The sequence below is a fragment of the Scaptodrosophila lebanonensis genome, unplaced genomic scaffold (assembly GCF_003285725.1).
Source record: "Scaptodrosophila lebanonensis strain 11010-0011.00,11010-0021.00 unplaced genomic scaffold, SlebRS2 tig00000001-arrow-pilon, whole genome shotgun sequence".
NCBI lineage: Eukaryota > Metazoa > Arthropoda > Insecta > Diptera > Drosophilidae > Scaptodrosophila > Scaptodrosophila lebanonensis.
Window position 1 is genome coordinate 277,403 of NW_022060529.1, and position 14,886 is coordinate 292,288.

Here is a 14,886-nt window from a genome sequence, read left to right on the forward strand (position 1 = left end):
ATTTATTTCAATTTAATGCAAATATTTAACATTTTAACATTTCAAATCCAATTTATGTGACAATTATAGTCGGCAATGTATTTTTATTCAAATTTCTGCAAATGCTTTATTTTTGATGGAAAGAAGGCAAACAATATAAATGAAGTGTATTCGAAAATGTATTGTACTCAACTGCAAATATTACACGAAAATGAACAAAATATCGTTGGCTTGAATTCAAAAATAATAAAGAAAGGTAACTAGTTATCTAGCGGAGACACCAAGTTGGTGTGATAAAAAAATCTGTTTATGACATTTTATTTTCAACAATTGCACTCGTATATATGTACAAGTAAGTATTGTACACTTACACTTTAGTTGTTTAGATATCAAGAAACCACAAGTCTAAATTCCAACCTGCTCGATTTGTGTGCAACTGACCGTAATTAAGACAAGAGAAAACGCTACAGTCGAGCAAGCCCGACAGTGAAATACCCTGTACCCAGGTAAACTTCCGTCACTAGAGGTACTAATATGCGCCCATAGCAGAAGCAAAAAGAGGAAGAAGAAGAGCGAACTTGTTGCTGCAGTTTGGTGGGGTTGTACTGGAGAGAATTTGTTTCGCTTATAACTTTTCTGACTTCTGACTAGAATTGACCGAATTCGATAACATTTTAAACAACAGTAGATAATTATATATAAATTATGTGTGCAAAGTTTGGTTTAGGTAGCATTTGAAATGTGGACGGGGGGGAATTCCAAAAAATAAAATAAAATCGTCCTTTCTCGGACCAAGGAGAATCTGGATGCCAACTTTGGTTATTCTAGCTTTTATAGTTTCTGAGATCCTTACGTTCACCCAGACAGACGGACGGACATGTCTAGATCGATTTCTCTCGTCATGCTGATTCAGAATATATATACTTTATGGGGTCGGAGATGCTTCCTTCTACATGTTACATACTTTGCACAAACCTAATATACCCTTTTTACCCTACGGGTACAGGGTATAAAAATAGTCAGTCTATAAACATAGAAAAACTCTCAAGACTTTTTAAATAGATTTTCCTTTTGTTCGTAATATTTTATGAAAAGTATAATACAAACGAATATTCCATTACCTTTCCTGAGTAACTTTAGCCAATTCCATTCCTTCCTCCCCTAGAGAAAGCACATTAGACATTTATTTGTTTTTATAGGTTTAGTTTATTAATACAAGCAACTTACTGCATGTGTTTGTGGGTGATTGTTAGTTAATGAAATTTTGCATTTTCAAGTGACAGAAACTAATGTATGAGTGAAGCAAGACAATTTTTTGAAATGCATGAGGACATAGATTGAAATGAATCTATTAAATATAATTAATTCTCATCATCACTGCCAGCAGCCTGTCGTGGTTTTGGGCCTCCAGCCCGTTTAGCCATAATAATTTGATCGACCTTCAAAATAGTTGTGGCCACACCTACCGCATACTTAAGACCCCAGAATTTTGATTGATACAGATCATAAATATGGGCTTTGGTCACATCGATTGTGCCAGCTTTCTCAGCTTCAATATCAAGGCCGATATTCTTGCCACTTTCACCATTGTGCGCCAAATATAATTGGTTAACAATTTCGGTGGCATTAATACCGGAATTCTCAGCCAATGCTTTAGGGAACACTTCAAGTGCAGTGGCGAACTTGCGGACAGCGTACTGTTCCAAACCTGGCAATGTGTCAGCGTAGGCTGCGAGTTGCGTAGCCAGCTCCACTTCTGTGGCTCCAGCGCCGGGGAGGAAGCGGCCATCACGAGTAAGACATTTGAAATTGTTTACGCCATCATCCACAGCACGCTCAATGTCATCCATGAAGTTGTCGGTGGCGCCCCGTATGACAATGGTGGAAATGTGCGAGTCCTTACCATCATTTCTGCAATAACATTTTAATATTTTACCTAATTGACCAGAAAATCTAGTTTTTTATTTACGTTTACCTAAAAGCAACAATTCCCGTATCGCCAAGCTCTTCAACACACACCTTGTCACAATAGCCAAGCTCCTCTTGACTGGGCGTTGTTATACGTGGAAGAACGGTAGCGTTAACGGCACGGCTCAGGCGGCGCAAGTCGAATTTCGAATTCAAACGTACAGCCATCAGTCCGTATTTGTTTAAGTAATGTAAGGCCATGTCGCCTACCTTACCACCAGAAACTACGACCTTGACACCCGTATCGGCAATGGCTTTGATTTGCGCTTCCAGCAGACTCTCCTCGCCAGATGAAAAATTCATCAGTTCGTCGGCCGATTTGATCAACACTGTGCCCTTAGTTTCCGTCTGTATGATATCGACTGGACACGAGAATATAACCACTTTTGCTTTCTCCGCTGAGGTGACGTCGCCTTCAACAAAACGCTTGAAGACCATTCCACGCACCACCTCAGACTTGGCAAGTCCGCTTCCCAAAATTTTGCATACGCGTATGTTGTCCACATTGAAAGTACCTTCATCAGGCAATATAGACACACAGGCCTTAGACACTAGGTTATTGATGAAATCCTCTTGGCCGTACTGCTTCGACATGATGGCTGCGCGCAGTACCTCCTTCACTTTATTGACGTTACGATAATCTTCTATTTTATGGCATACCAACTTTGGGAGTATCTCTAATGCTTTATTTAAAGCCAACTCATAGCCATCTGAAATTTCGGCAGTGGTAATCCCCAAACGGAGCAGCTCCTCGGATGACTCTAGCAAAGCGCCTGCGAACACAACCACAAAATTTGTACCATCGCCCACCTCAGCATCCTGCATCTGACTGGCCATCACAATTAGCTTGGCGGCTGGATGTTCCACGTCCAGCTCTCGCATAATTGTTCCTGCATCGCTCGTCACAAATTGCTTCTCAATATGATTAATAATCATCTTATTCATGCCATTTGGTCCATAAGCAGAGCGCATTGTCTGTGCGAACTCCTTGCAGGCGCTGATGTTTCGATAAACTGCCTCCTCCAGGCCGCTATACATCTACGGAATAGAAAAACTCCATAAAATACGTTTCATCGCCATGTCTGTCTTAGTGGTGACTAATCACGCGCCGTAGCGGCAGCATGTAAATGTTTTCAATCATATAAAATAATGTCCACCCCTTTACATATGAGGAAAACCACTACAGACTAGCTTGTTGTACTCACCCTCGCACCATCCTTCAGCATTTGCGCCATTCCAGGAGCCTTGGGAACAGATAAAGCCATTTTGGTTCACAGATTTCTTGGTACGAGCAGCAGCAGTTAAGGCAGTCGGTATGATTTACTTATTTCTGATTTAACCTCAATGCAGTATGACAGCTGCGAATATTCTGGAACGATTCTACTCACTAGAAAAATTACTTGATATTCAATGGCATCGATCGGGTTTGAAGGAATATGCCGAGTGATGAATAAACATACGTATATAATTAAGTTATCCGAAAAAAGACAAAAATGTCAAGCTTTTGATTAATTATTTTTGTTTATGGCGCTAGTTTAAATACATATACATATATTCGGAATACTCGTTTTAATATGCGATATTTACTTTTACGCACTACATTTAAAATTGTATGTTGTCCAGCACTGGTTAGGGATGTAAGTCAAAGGGAAAACATAGATGTTGATGTACATCGATGTCTCTTTATAAAAAATCGATGCATCGATGTTTTAAAAAATTTACTTTCCATAGAAAAAAGCTATTATTAGGGAGAAAATCAACAAAGATGTTTGAAATAAAAAATTTTTATATATCAAGAGAGACTGTCATAGTATTTTACTTAATGCTGCTAATCAAAAAAGTACTCGGAATATTGACTTTTGATGAACTTGTATGGCTTACTTAAAAAACTGATTATATCCTAAAGTTTATATTACAAAATACACATTTTAATGAAAACATCAAATAATTTATAATACAAATATACCTTCTTCGGTAAACCACACAAAGAAATGTGACCGCCCAAAAAAACATGAAGAATATTCGATGTTTGGACCAACATCGATGGATCGAAGATGCATCGTTAGCAAAAAACCATCGGAAAACATCCATGAATCTTGGTAAAAAAAATCGTCGATGCTCGATACATCGATGTTTTTGTACATCCCTAGCACTGGTTTGGTTCTTATGCCAAAAGGAAAGCGCGATGTCGTTGGCGAAGAAGCACGTGTTGGAGTTTTCTCCCTACGGTGGTAAACTGTTTACATTAATCGATGAACAGGGCATATTGCGAATATGGGATACCGAGACGAATCTGTTAAAGCAGGAGTACACTCCAAATTTCCATCTGACAGGCCCATGCAATGCACTAACGTGGGTAACTGTCGCGGCTCCCTCAAAAAAACCATCTATGAAATCGCCCAAAATACAGGCAGCTGAAGAAGATAAGCTTTACATAGCACTTGGCACATTCAAGGGAACAGTGAGTCTGTATTCTCTGGCTGAGGGCAAGGTGAATTTTAATCACATTCACTGAACACAAATTGCTTTATTGTAACTGCATTTTTTGTAGATTGAGCGCACGCTGAGAGGCGAAGGCCACGATGGATTAGTAAAATCCATTGTCTATGACAAGGCTGGTCTTCTTTACACAGTGGGTCAAGACTGTAGAGTTCTTGTCTGGTCATTGGCTGAAGAGCGCTGTATAAATAGTTGGGACGTTGGTCCCGAAAAACCGCATAATTTGGTGTACTTGCCGCAAAGCCGAGCAATAGCGGTTGGATCGCGCCAGATAAAGATTTATGATATTGATACAAAGGAATTGTTGGAAACTTTTACTGGACACACAACAGAAATCAATACAATGACAAGTTGTGCAACCGTAGGTGGCGATGAATATGTAATTACCACAGCAAAAATGGAACGCGTTATTTGCTTCTGGAAAATTGAAAAAAATGGACGTAACAAGTCATCCACTTGCACCCTGCTCATGGAGGATTTGGCGTATTCTGTAGCCATTGAAGTTCGAACTGACGAACAAATACGAATTGCCAGCGTTACACGCAATGGTAACATACACATCTACCTATTAAATGAAGACAGGTACAAGTTGTGCTTATATGACAAGTTTTCTATTGCTAAAGCGTTTTGTGTTGCAGTTTAAGTGTCTCGAAATTCATTAAGCCGAAGGTATCTCTACAAATCGCCTCTGATGGAGCGGATATTGTAGAACCTATACATGCCATTGCTGCTCACTTTGTCCATGATGCCAATCGCTCGCATGAGATACTCTTTGGCTATGGAAGCCGAAGCATATTGCGTTTCGAACGCTTTACACCAAACTATGCCGAAAAGTTAAACGTTATTGTACGCACCGATCCCAAGAAGCTTGTTACCAAAACGCAGCGTAAGAAAAAGGCAAACACCGAAACTACACTAAAGACACCGGAACCTATTATTCACAAGAAATTGGTGGAATATAATAGCGCCCTGCCAGTCTCAAAGAAAAAAGTACAAAACGAGGTGCCACTCGAGGCACGATTGGAAACACTGAAAATACCAGGGTCGGCAGGTGAAGGCGAAGTTCGGGCGGAGAGCAAAACACAACTTTTGATGCAGGCACTGCACAGCAATGATCAAACGTAAGATATTTCTATTAACAAAAGTGACCGTTGCATTAAATAAAATTTAATTTTCTAGTCTATTAGCAGCAGTTCTTAAGAATAATATTGTCAAGATAATTAAGCTGACATTGGAACGTTTGCCTCTGGAGTATGTGAATCCCTTGATCTATGAACTATCGCGTCTGATGCAGGGGAAGCACAGAGAGTAAGGCCATATTAAAAATGTCGATCCAAAAACATACAATTTAATTAAAACTGAACTTGCAGCGTTGCTTGTGCCCTACGATGGCTAAAGGTTTTAGTATCCACACATACTAGCGTCTTGATGTCCGAAGATAGGGAAGAATTACGTGAAAAATTGGGAGTATGTTTGGGTGTGGCTGAACAACGTTTGCATTGTCTGACAGAAGCGCTACAGTGAGTACTTTTTTAAATGAACATTTATTTATACAGTCTACATTCAGGCGACACCGGTTATATTTTCTTCACTCAAACAGAGACGAAAACAGATTATTGTAATTATTTCAATTAATTTATAAGACTGCACTCCGCTTTTTGGTCTTGGGTTTCACATTATGCTTAGGTTTCTCGAGAGTCCCATGCCGGCATTCACAGATCTCAGCGTAAAAACTAAGCTTCTTGTGCAGAATCGTATCAATAAAGAAACGTTGAAATGTCGTAGAATTAAAAGCACGGGGACCCAAGGCATAGTACAACGTGTTATGACCCTCAAAACGATATGTAACCATAACAGGATAATGTCTTTGCATTACATTTGAAACACTAACCATAAATCGTACCTTGGCGACGGCCAGTGGATTGGGGCAACGTGGTGTCGGTCGTGAGAAGTGTGCATCTACAAAATAAATGGTTCCCTTAATTGGCACCTCCTGACGCCGTGTATTGCTAAGAACCACACACATAGTATTGGGTGAAAGCTTCCACTCTCCAATGAAGTTGCGAATCTGACTGGTTATGTTGCTGTACTGGAATTCATCTATGGTCAGCCAATGATGACCGTAGGCACTTGTTGTGGTTACTGATTCCGTATATACGTTAAATGTGGCAATAGTCTTGGGTTTTTCTTCAGAGTTTGCAAGAGAATGTTTTGTTATAAGCACATCAACTGCGGCCGAGGCTGTACTACGACTCCGACCCGGTTGCATCTCCGTATACTTGTAACAAAATAGACCTCGTGGATCCGAATCAATTATCGCTCTCGCTTCGCATATGGTAGCATTAACTAGATCAACAACACATTGAATATCTGCATCTGTGCACGATGGCTTCTTGCAAAACTCCATAGACTCGGTGACGCTATCTTTTTCATTTATGGGCGCTACGTGAAATTCTTCCTTGGCTGTAAGTAAATGATCCAGGTTCCTATTCTTAGCCATCGGGTTTTTCCGAACCGTTAAGGTCTGGCTTATTATATCTGAATCATCGTCATCTGAATGCTCGTGCTCCTCATACATATGAGATTGGCGCTCGTTAAATATAAAGTTTGGCGGCGGGTCCATTTTATATAAGATTATTTGAATAGTGAATGAAAATTTAAGGAATTTTTTGTATACAATTTAAATTAAAATTTGTGTGTTCTGATTTGTAAAGCTTTTCGAATTATTTGAAATCTTTCCATTAATAATAATTCTAATTTTTAGAGTCACTGGACGGGTTAATTTAATTATAAACCAAATGGGACGCAATCTTAATACACATCTGAATGACAGGAACGCTCTAATTGTAAATGATGAAGGTAAAGATATTCATCCATAATTTAATCTCAAATTTGTAAATAAAATGACTTTTTCAGTGAATGATACACCACCAACGGCAATCGATGACTCTGACATTGAAAAGAATTGGAGCGACTTGGAGGAACACAACAGCAATGGGAACGATGCTGTGTCCGACGAGGATATGGCTGTAGATGATGATAATATAGCGTTAACACAAGATTCAGATAATTCTGATGATGATGACAAAGATTCCGATCAAGTAAGCAATACAGACTCTGACGAATCCCCTGCTTAGAAAACCTGTAATTGATTTATGCAAACTATATATTTGACTAAGAGTTGCTTTCCCGAAATAAAATAATTTTGATTAAATTTCAAATAAAATGGTATCCATTTAATTTCATGCACTGTATGTGAATAAGATCTACTTTTAACAACAACAATTTGATGCCAATAATAATAATTAATTAATTAGTTCTGGGATTTAACCAGAGTTTTAAACAAAAACACCTAATTTTGCATATGTGCACATATTTTATAATTTTGTGCTATGAACTCATTTCTGCTGGTCTGACTGGGCCCTTCAAGTGTTCATGAAATATATGTTTGTGGCAATGAAATTCTAAGAAATACAACACCTAATAGGCAAAGCATACGAACATATTTAAATATATATTTTTATATCATTCTGCAAAACTTAAAAGCCAGCATTCTACTTCCAGTTAGCTTTAATGAAATTAATTAATCCATTCGTCGATGAATCGTGGGATGAAATTTCATCGCAATTGTCTAGCTCTGGTTCGATGGCCTTAGCCAATTGTTTTCCCAATTCGACGCCCCACTGATCGAATGAATTGATGTCCCAGATAATGCCTTGGACAAAGATCTTGTGCTCATAGAGTGCTGCAATGAAAAAAAATTCATTTAAAAAATAGTAGGTTTAAATTGTCAATTAAATACCAATTAATGCGCCCAAAGTAAATGGCGAAATTTTCTTGCAAACAATCGAGTTCGTGGGCCGATTGCCAGTGAATATTTTGTGGGGTAAGATATTCTCTAATTCATTGCCACACAGGCCGGCCTTGGTCAGCTCTTCACGTGCCTGATCCGACGTCTTGCCTGCCATCAGGGCCTCTGTCTGTGCGAGGAAATTTGATAGCAATATCTTATGGTGCTTTCCATTGGCAATGGGATTATGCGTTTGCGCAGGCGCAATAAAGTCGCACGGAATCAGGCGAGTGCCCTGATGAATTAGCTGATAGAAAGCATGCTGACCATTCGTGCCCGGTTCGCCCCAAACAATCGGTCCAGTGCTGTATTCTACTGGCTTTCCCGACTTGCTAACAAATTTTCCATTGCTTTCCATATCGCCCTGCTGGAAATAAGCGGCGAAACGATGCAAGTACTGGTCATACGGCAGGAGCGCGTGTGTCTCGGCCTTATAGAAGTTTGAGTACCAGACACCAAGTAAAGCTAAAATAACAGGTGCCTACGAAGGAGGAACGACAAATTGGTTATTTTTAGAACATTAACTATTATGGCTTCTACAAACATTCTTCTCAAAAGGCGCCGATCTAAAATGATTATCCATCCAGTAGGCACCATCAAGAAGCTGCTCGAAATTCTCAAATCCAATGGACAAGCAAATGGACAAGCCAATTGCCGACCACAAGGAATAGCGTCCGCCAACCCAATCCCAGAAACCAAACATGTTCTTACTGTCGATGCCAAAGGCCGTCACCTTCTCCTTGTTTGTGGACAGTGCTACAAAATGCTTTGCCACCGCCTCCTCCTGAGGGAAAAACATTAATTTGAATAAATATTTAGCAATTAGAAAAATAATTTGCTCACATCTTTGGCATGCTCCAGAAGCCAAGTCTTGGCTGATGTAGCATTCGTGATTGTTTCCTGCGTGGTGAATGTCTTTGACGCAATGATGAAGAGTGTGGTCTCATAGCACACCTTTTTAAGCACTTCAGCCATGTGTGTGCCATCAATGTTGGAAACAAAATGCGAATGCAGACCTTTTCCGTAAGGCTTTAACGATTCGGTCACCATCAAAGGTCCTAAGTCGGATCCACCAATGCCAATATTGACCACATCGGTAATTTGCTTGCCAGTGCAGCCTCGCCACACGCCGGAGATAACTTGATTGGTGAACTCCTTCATGTGCGCTAATTCAGCGCGCACATCGGGCATCACATCCTTATTATCCAGCAACACAGGGTCCAGGCTACGGTTACGCAGCGCAGTATGGAGAACAGCCCTGTTCTCCGTTATATTTATGTGTTGACCACAAAACATTGCATCACGAGCCTCAGCGACTCGCCGTACACGCGCCAGTTCCAACAACATGGGCCACACATCCTCGTTTACGCGGTTCTTGGAGTAATCAAGCAATATTTCACCATCTTTGGGTGTGGACAACCGCAAGCTGACAATCACATACAAAACAACAAATGTAAACAAGGTAATTGTAAATTCGAAAGGCATTTAACCTTAAGCAGGGGTCAATTGCACATCAATGATACGCGCACAAAAAGTATTTTGACCTTACGCAAGGACAATTATTGAGTTGGTGTTGGTTGACGCCTCTTTTATGGTGGTATATGAATATTACAACTTAACGATATAAATATGTATGAGGACTATGGGCATGGTACATATATATATGTATGTTTGCATACATAACTATATTTCGGAGCAAATCAAAATTTTCACCAATTCATCAGCAGATACAGAATAATGGAATTCGAACGCGCTTGTGAAGCCATCCACATACATATATGTACATACGTATGTACTATAAAAACACACAAAACCTCCCACCGAGTCTTTCTCACCTGTATTTTAGGAATCGCTTGGGGTCTTTCACGAACAGATCCTTAATGACAAGCTCCTGACTATGAGCATTGTAGTATTCTTGGATTTTCTTAAACACCGGCTCTGTATTTAACGGAGGAAGCGTACCAGCCATTGTTCTTAGGAAGTTTTAATTAGCACACGCTCACGAAAATTGATTAGGAAAATAGCACAAATTGCACTTTAAATCACTTTCACAACAAGTTACCTAAGCACAGTTAGTGTCCCTGCATTTAAACGGCACAGACTTTTAAATAATGGGGCACGGCCCGGAATAGAATACCACAAGCTCGCCGTTGTGGAAGATTTTGAGTACTAAACCGTAATTCCAACGACAACGTCCTTTTCGTATGGGTGCTAAAGAGCCGCTGGAATGATAGCTGTTGTTGTTATTGCTCTACTTTCAATGTCAAATGAAAAACACGCAGCTGCGTTGCCACGTGGTTACTGTATTTGTTTTGATATGGTAAAGCCGGGTAATGCAGACGGTTAATTTTGAATTTCTTGCCAAAGTTGATTTCAGTTATATGTGCTTTATTTAGTACCAATTTGTTTATTGAATATTTTTGTTTTTTTGTCAAAATTAGTATGGCAACGCCTTTTGCAGCTTCAGTATTGCCAAGTGTTGCAAGTTTTATTTGAAATGTACATAGTTCCCTCCGAGATAGTAGCAAAATTCCATTTCACTAACAATTTTCTTCAATTTATTCATTTATTCCACTCGCATGGGTCCAATTAATGCATAGTACCGCTCTTTTTGGTGAACTTACCGGAATATTATATATTGATGAGTTTGGTTCACTTTATTATATGAACAAGCCAAAATAGAAAAGATTCATCGGTGTTATAGAGAGTATACTTTTTACCTATAACGGTCTCGTGATAATACATAATATTCAGAGATATTGAAAACAGCATTCCACCAGTGTCAGCGCAGTCTAGTTCCGATAACAAAATAATTTAGTCCGTCGCGTTTTCGATGACAAATTCGATGACAACGGGCAAAGATGGCCGACGCGTTCGCTCACAATTAAGGGCAGGATTATTATTTTTCATATTATTAAACTAGATGCGTGACACAACCAAAATCATGAAACCGTTAAACGCAGAAATTGGGAATTATGCAGCATTTAAAAAATGTGCAGAATAACTTTAGCGTAAACTGCGGCAGTGTTGCATTGCAAACAAACTACGATAGTGAAGTGAAACTAATGCAAACACCACAAAGGTAAATAGTCAAATACTTAAAACAACGAATTGTTGTTTAATAAATAAATACAAAATTAAAATGAAAAAAATAAAACTCGAGTCAGGCCAAGCCGCGTTGTAAAGAGCGAAACAGTTCAAAACGTAGCCCAGAAGCTGCACACGTAACCTTGTATGTGCGTAGCACGGTAGCTGACTCTGGCTTGGGCAGTGCAACACGAGACGGCATGCACTGTTTTTGTTTTTAATTCTTATTTAATATATGAACTTAAAAGATATTTTTTATTTGGTAAATTAACGTAACGGATACTTTTTGCAGCGCACTCATTTGAACAACAAATAGAAAACAAAGCGAAAGGCGTCGGGTACGTCACTCAATCTCAACGCACGTATACACAATGGACGCCACCACTGGCAATAGCAGCAGCACCAACAGTAGCAATGGAATCGCAGATAACTGTCCATGCTCTTCGGTCGCCAGTAGTATTCCCTTGCATCATAATGAACAGCCGCAAACAAAGCGGCAGAAAATCGACAAACAAATAAAAATTAGCACAAAAACTTCGCCACCACTTCCTCCGCCGCCGGACATTATTGACACGCGTGGTGCTGGTGATACCATTGATGCAAATGGCAACAATAAGAATCATCATTTGTGCTCCTCTTCGTCATCGTCTTCCACACTTTCGCTATCAACTCCAAGCAGCAGTAACAATTCACCCACAACAACACCGTGTAGCTCCCGTGCGGCGTCGTATGCTCAGCTTCTTAGTGTACAAAATTTAGTCAACAAAATCTTGCCACAAGCAGTGACCAACAGTGAAACCGCTACTACGAAAGCCAAGGATGAAGTAGATCGTGCTGCAAAATTGCCAGATTTATTGATAGCAACGAAAGAAGCAGCAACAGCAGCCGTGACAGCCAACGACAGCAACAGCAGTACTTGCTCCTCAACGTCTCTGACAAACGCTATTGATGACATGCTGGAATTTGAGCAATCTCTAACGCGCCAATGTCTGTGTGGCGTTTCAGAGCGTACACTGCGCAAACCTTTCCAATCCCACTACTCAATTGACGCTAGTGGGCAAAAACGCATTGCCTACTTGCGCGAGTGGCCCACAAACAAGCTGTTGCAGTTTCTCTCCAATCTTCAGCTACTTTTCGACATATATTTAAAGCAAAATTCGAAGGGTTTTATCTGTACGCGTATCATGGACGTATGTGATGCGCTTATACGCGATGATCATAAGCTCATAGATGAGATCATAGTGCTGGCAGGCTATAACAATGCCTATGTGCAATTTTTGGCAGGGCGTGTGTTGGCTGCCTTTCTGGTTATTGCCAAGCAGGAGCTTAATGATGAATGGCTGCAGAAGATCGTCGACCAGCTGTTTAACTTTGAGCGCCTCGATCAAACGGCAGTCCAGAGAATACACTTTAGTTTAGATATCATTAAACGAATTGTGGAATGGAAAGACGTAGAGTTACATCCATTGGAGGATGACTACACTGGAGCAGCTGGCAGCAGTAGTAGCAATAACACCCAGACAGTTTCCGCACTGGCATCAGAAGCATCTATAAGCTATATGCACTTTCCAGTGCAGGAACAATCGTTGGCGACCAACTATTTTGCATTGCAATTTCGCGAAGATGCGAATGAGCACGAAGGCCACCAAAACGATGAAGAACCGAGGACTACCACGGCTGCTAGCGGTAGCAGCGTAACAACTGCTTACCTACCCAATGGCTGCCATGTTGTTACGCTTACCGACTCGGAGAGCTTTGATACGACACATCTGAAGTGCATTACTATACAAAAACTGGAGCACAAATGGCCCACGCTGGTGAAGAACATGTCTGGGCTAATGTCCACAGCGTGTCACGATGCTGCGGAGCATTGTGTGCTTAATTTTCTACAGCTATGGGAAAATATTATATCGGTGAAAGCGAATCTCTCTATAGATGAGACACGTCCCTACTATGCGCAACTGGACAAATTTGAGCTGCTGCTTAGCCAGAGCTTGCCATGTACTGTTTACAAGCAAATGCTTTGCTTGTTTAACGAAGCACTATGCTATGGCTCCACTCTGGCGCTGCAGGACACGCTGCCCGAGGAGACATGCAAGTTAGCTCATCAGATTGTGCGACACGTGCGTGACTTTCGTATACTGGAATCGTTGCCGCGACACCAGCCCGAAAATAATGTTGGCTTAATAGGTTATAATGGTTTGCCTATTACCTATGTGTATGGTACCATGTCTACAACTACACAAGCGGAAGCCGCTGGCGGTGCACCGTTGGATCTCATCGAAATGGATAAGACGATGCTGCAGAAAATGGTGCTCTTGGTGCTGAAATCAATTGCGGTTACTGTTAAAGAAATACGCAGCGATTCATCGGATTCATCCATCGATTCTAGCGACTACGATGCATTTCAAGATATGCTGCTAATTGAGCGCTCCATACGCGATGTACTTAGCAAACTTGAAACGTTTATAAAGCAAACACTTGAGTTCCATCCAAGAAGCCACTTTAGCAAAATTCTCATACATCTGTTCGATGATCAGGACGACCATTTAATCGAAGCGATGGTCTGTACACTGGATGTCACCTCGGGCATATCGTTTCGCAATAATGCATTTCCGGAGTTGGTCGCCATTCTAAATCCTGTATATACATTCCTAGAATTTCTAAAAATGACATCGAACAGTTCAGACCTGTTGCTGGATTTGCTCGTTAGCAATGAGACCTGCTTTCTACTCTATTTGCTTCGATTTCTCAAATATATTCGTATGAACTGGACTATATTTGTCCACAGCTGCCATAGCTTTGGGATGGGCAACAGCACGCTGCAGGAGGCTATGGGAGTACTAATCCGTTTGCGTTTTCAAATATCTCGTTTGGTGTCTGCAAATCTATACCCCTATGACATATCACCGGTGCTGCGTCTTTTGGAAAGCTGCGAAAGTCTCTTTGAAGGTAATGAACTTAGCTAAATAATAATTTACCGTACTGCGTTATTAAAACGTTTTGCAAACTGGCCCCAAAACAGCTACAATTAGTGTTGATAAATATGCAAATAATGTACGTAATTTATTATTGTTTTATTTTTATGAATAGTTAGCAGTAAATAGTGAAAAATGCCTTAAAAGTTTGTAAAATGATGTCTTAAGAAAACCTATTTGTTATAATCAATTGATTGATGATTGCTTTTTGCTTATTTACGATTTTTGAGAAATAAAAAAGCTATCTTATGGTCATCAAACGATTATTATTCAACAATTAATTATAATAATACTAATATAATTATCATTTACGAGATAAGGATTGTTTAAAATCTTGCCTTAATTAGCTCACTTTAATATTAAATAATAACATGAGACATAATGGTATATTTCAAAGCCTGTTATTAATTTAACCATATTAATTTATAGAAAAATTAACTTCCACTAGATGTTAGGTGTTCAACTTATGTAAATATTTAACAGTTCAAACAGCACAAGCAAGCGAAAACGCATTTATAAAATATT

The 14,886-nt window shown here is 40.0% G+C and overlaps 5 protein-coding genes across 5 annotated transcripts; 2 read left to right on the top strand and 3 right to left on the bottom strand.

The window, feature by feature from the left end:
- Positions 1–1,161: 1,161 nt before the first annotated feature.
- Positions 1,162–3,296, bottom strand: LOC115624885 (T-complex protein 1 subunit theta). Its single transcript, XM_030519735.1, has 3 exons — positions 3,153–3,296; positions 1,955–2,985; positions 1,162–1,890 (listed from the first exon to the last, which is right to left on the bottom strand). The coding sequence occupies exons 1-3, from the start codon at positions 3,210–3,212 to the stop codon at positions 1,341–1,343; spliced, it is 1,641 nt and encodes a 546-aa protein (XP_030375595.1). The 5' UTR covers positions 3,213–3,296; the 3' UTR covers positions 1,162–1,340.
- An 821-nt stretch (positions 3,297–4,117) lies between these two features.
- On the top strand, positions 4,118–7,667 carry LOC115634330 (WD repeat-containing protein 43). The gene is made up of 7 exons (XM_030531987.1): positions 4,118–4,438; positions 4,499–5,028; positions 5,085–5,567; positions 5,626–5,754; positions 5,817–5,966; positions 7,211–7,305; positions 7,363–7,667. The coding sequence occupies exons 1-7, from the start codon at positions 4,133–4,135 to the stop codon at positions 7,581–7,583; spliced, it is 1,914 nt and encodes a 637-aa protein (XP_030387847.1). The 5' UTR covers positions 4,118–4,132; the 3' UTR covers positions 7,584–7,667.
- On the bottom strand, positions 5,972–7,058 carry LOC115634333. Its single transcript, XM_030531989.1, has one exon. The coding sequence runs from the start codon at positions 7,022–7,024 to the stop codon at positions 6,083–6,085; it is 942 nt and encodes a 313-aa protein (XP_030387849.1). The 5' UTR covers positions 7,025–7,058; the 3' UTR covers positions 5,972–6,082.
- Positions 7,668–7,941: 274 nt separating the features above from the next.
- Positions 7,942–10,603, bottom strand: LOC115634331 (glucose-6-phosphate isomerase). The gene is made up of 5 exons (XM_030531988.1): positions 10,132–10,603; positions 9,140–9,722; positions 8,841–9,080; positions 8,249–8,777; positions 7,942–8,191 (listed from the first exon to the last, which is right to left on the bottom strand). Exons 1-5 carry the CDS (start codon positions 10,263–10,265, stop codon positions 8,001–8,003), a joined length of 1,677 nt encoding a protein of 558 aa, XP_030387848.1. The 5' UTR covers positions 10,266–10,603; the 3' UTR covers positions 7,942–8,000.
- Positions 10,604–11,100: 497 nt separating this feature from the next.
- Positions 11,101–14,528, top strand: LOC115634329 (protein lines). Its single transcript, XM_030531986.1, has 2 exons — positions 11,101–11,378; positions 11,676–14,528. The coding sequence occupies exon 2, from the start codon at positions 11,755–11,757 to the stop codon at positions 14,350–14,352; it is 2,598 nt and encodes an 865-aa protein (XP_030387846.1). The 5' UTR covers positions 11,101–11,378; positions 11,676–11,754; the 3' UTR covers positions 14,353–14,528.
- The last annotated feature ends 358 nt before the right edge of the window (positions 14,529–14,886 follow it).

What these genes read in the sequence shown, in the direction of transcription:
- LOC115634330 (XM_030531987.1), top strand. Translation starts at nt 4,133, where the DNA reads ATGTCGTTGGCGAAGAAGCACGTGTTGGAGTTTTCTCCCTACGGTGGT. An exon ending in CTGCACAGCAATGATCAAAC is followed by an intron (nt 5,568 to 5,625) that starts GTAAGATATTTC and finishes TTAATTTTCTAG; the next exon opens with TCTATTAGCAGCAGTTCTTA. An exon ending in TGTCTGACAGAAGCGCTACA is followed by an intron (nt 5,967 to 7,210) that starts GTGAGTACTTTT and finishes TCTAATTTTTAG; the next exon opens with AGTCACTGGACGGGTTAATT.
- LOC115624885 (XM_030519735.1), bottom strand. Translation starts at nt 3,212, where the DNA reads ATGGCTTTATCTGTTCCCAAGGCTCCTGGAATGGCGCAAATGCTGAAG. An exon ending in TGCTGAAGGATGGTGCGAGG is followed by an intron (nt 2,986 to 3,152) that starts GTGAGTACAACA and finishes TCTATTCCGTAG; the next exon opens with ATGTATAGCGGCCTGGAGGA. An exon ending in ACGGGAATTGTTGCTTTTAG is followed by an intron (nt 1,891 to 1,954) that starts GTAAACGTAAAT and finishes ATGTTATTGCAG; the next exon opens with AAATGATGGTAAGGACTCGC.
- LOC115634333 (XM_030531989.1), bottom strand. Translation starts at nt 7,024, where the DNA reads ATGTATGAGGAGCACGAGCATTCAGATGACGATGATTCAGATATAATA.
- LOC115634329 (XM_030531986.1), top strand. Translation starts at nt 11,755, where the DNA reads ATGGACGCCACCACTGGCAATAGCAGCAGCACCAACAGTAGCAATGGA.
- LOC115634331 (XM_030531988.1), bottom strand. Translation starts at nt 10,265, where the DNA reads ATGGCTGGTACGCTTCCTCCGTTAAATACAGAGCCGGTGTTTAAGAAA. An exon ending in TTCTGGAGCATGCCAAAGAT is followed by an intron (nt 9,081 to 9,139) that starts GTGAGCAAATTA and finishes TTTTTCCCTCAG; the next exon opens with GAGGAGGCGGTGGCAAAGCA. An exon ending in TACTTTGGGCGCATTAATTG is followed by an intron (nt 8,192 to 8,248) that starts GTATTTAATTGA and finishes TTTTCATTGCAG; the next exon opens with CACTCTATGAGCACAAGATC.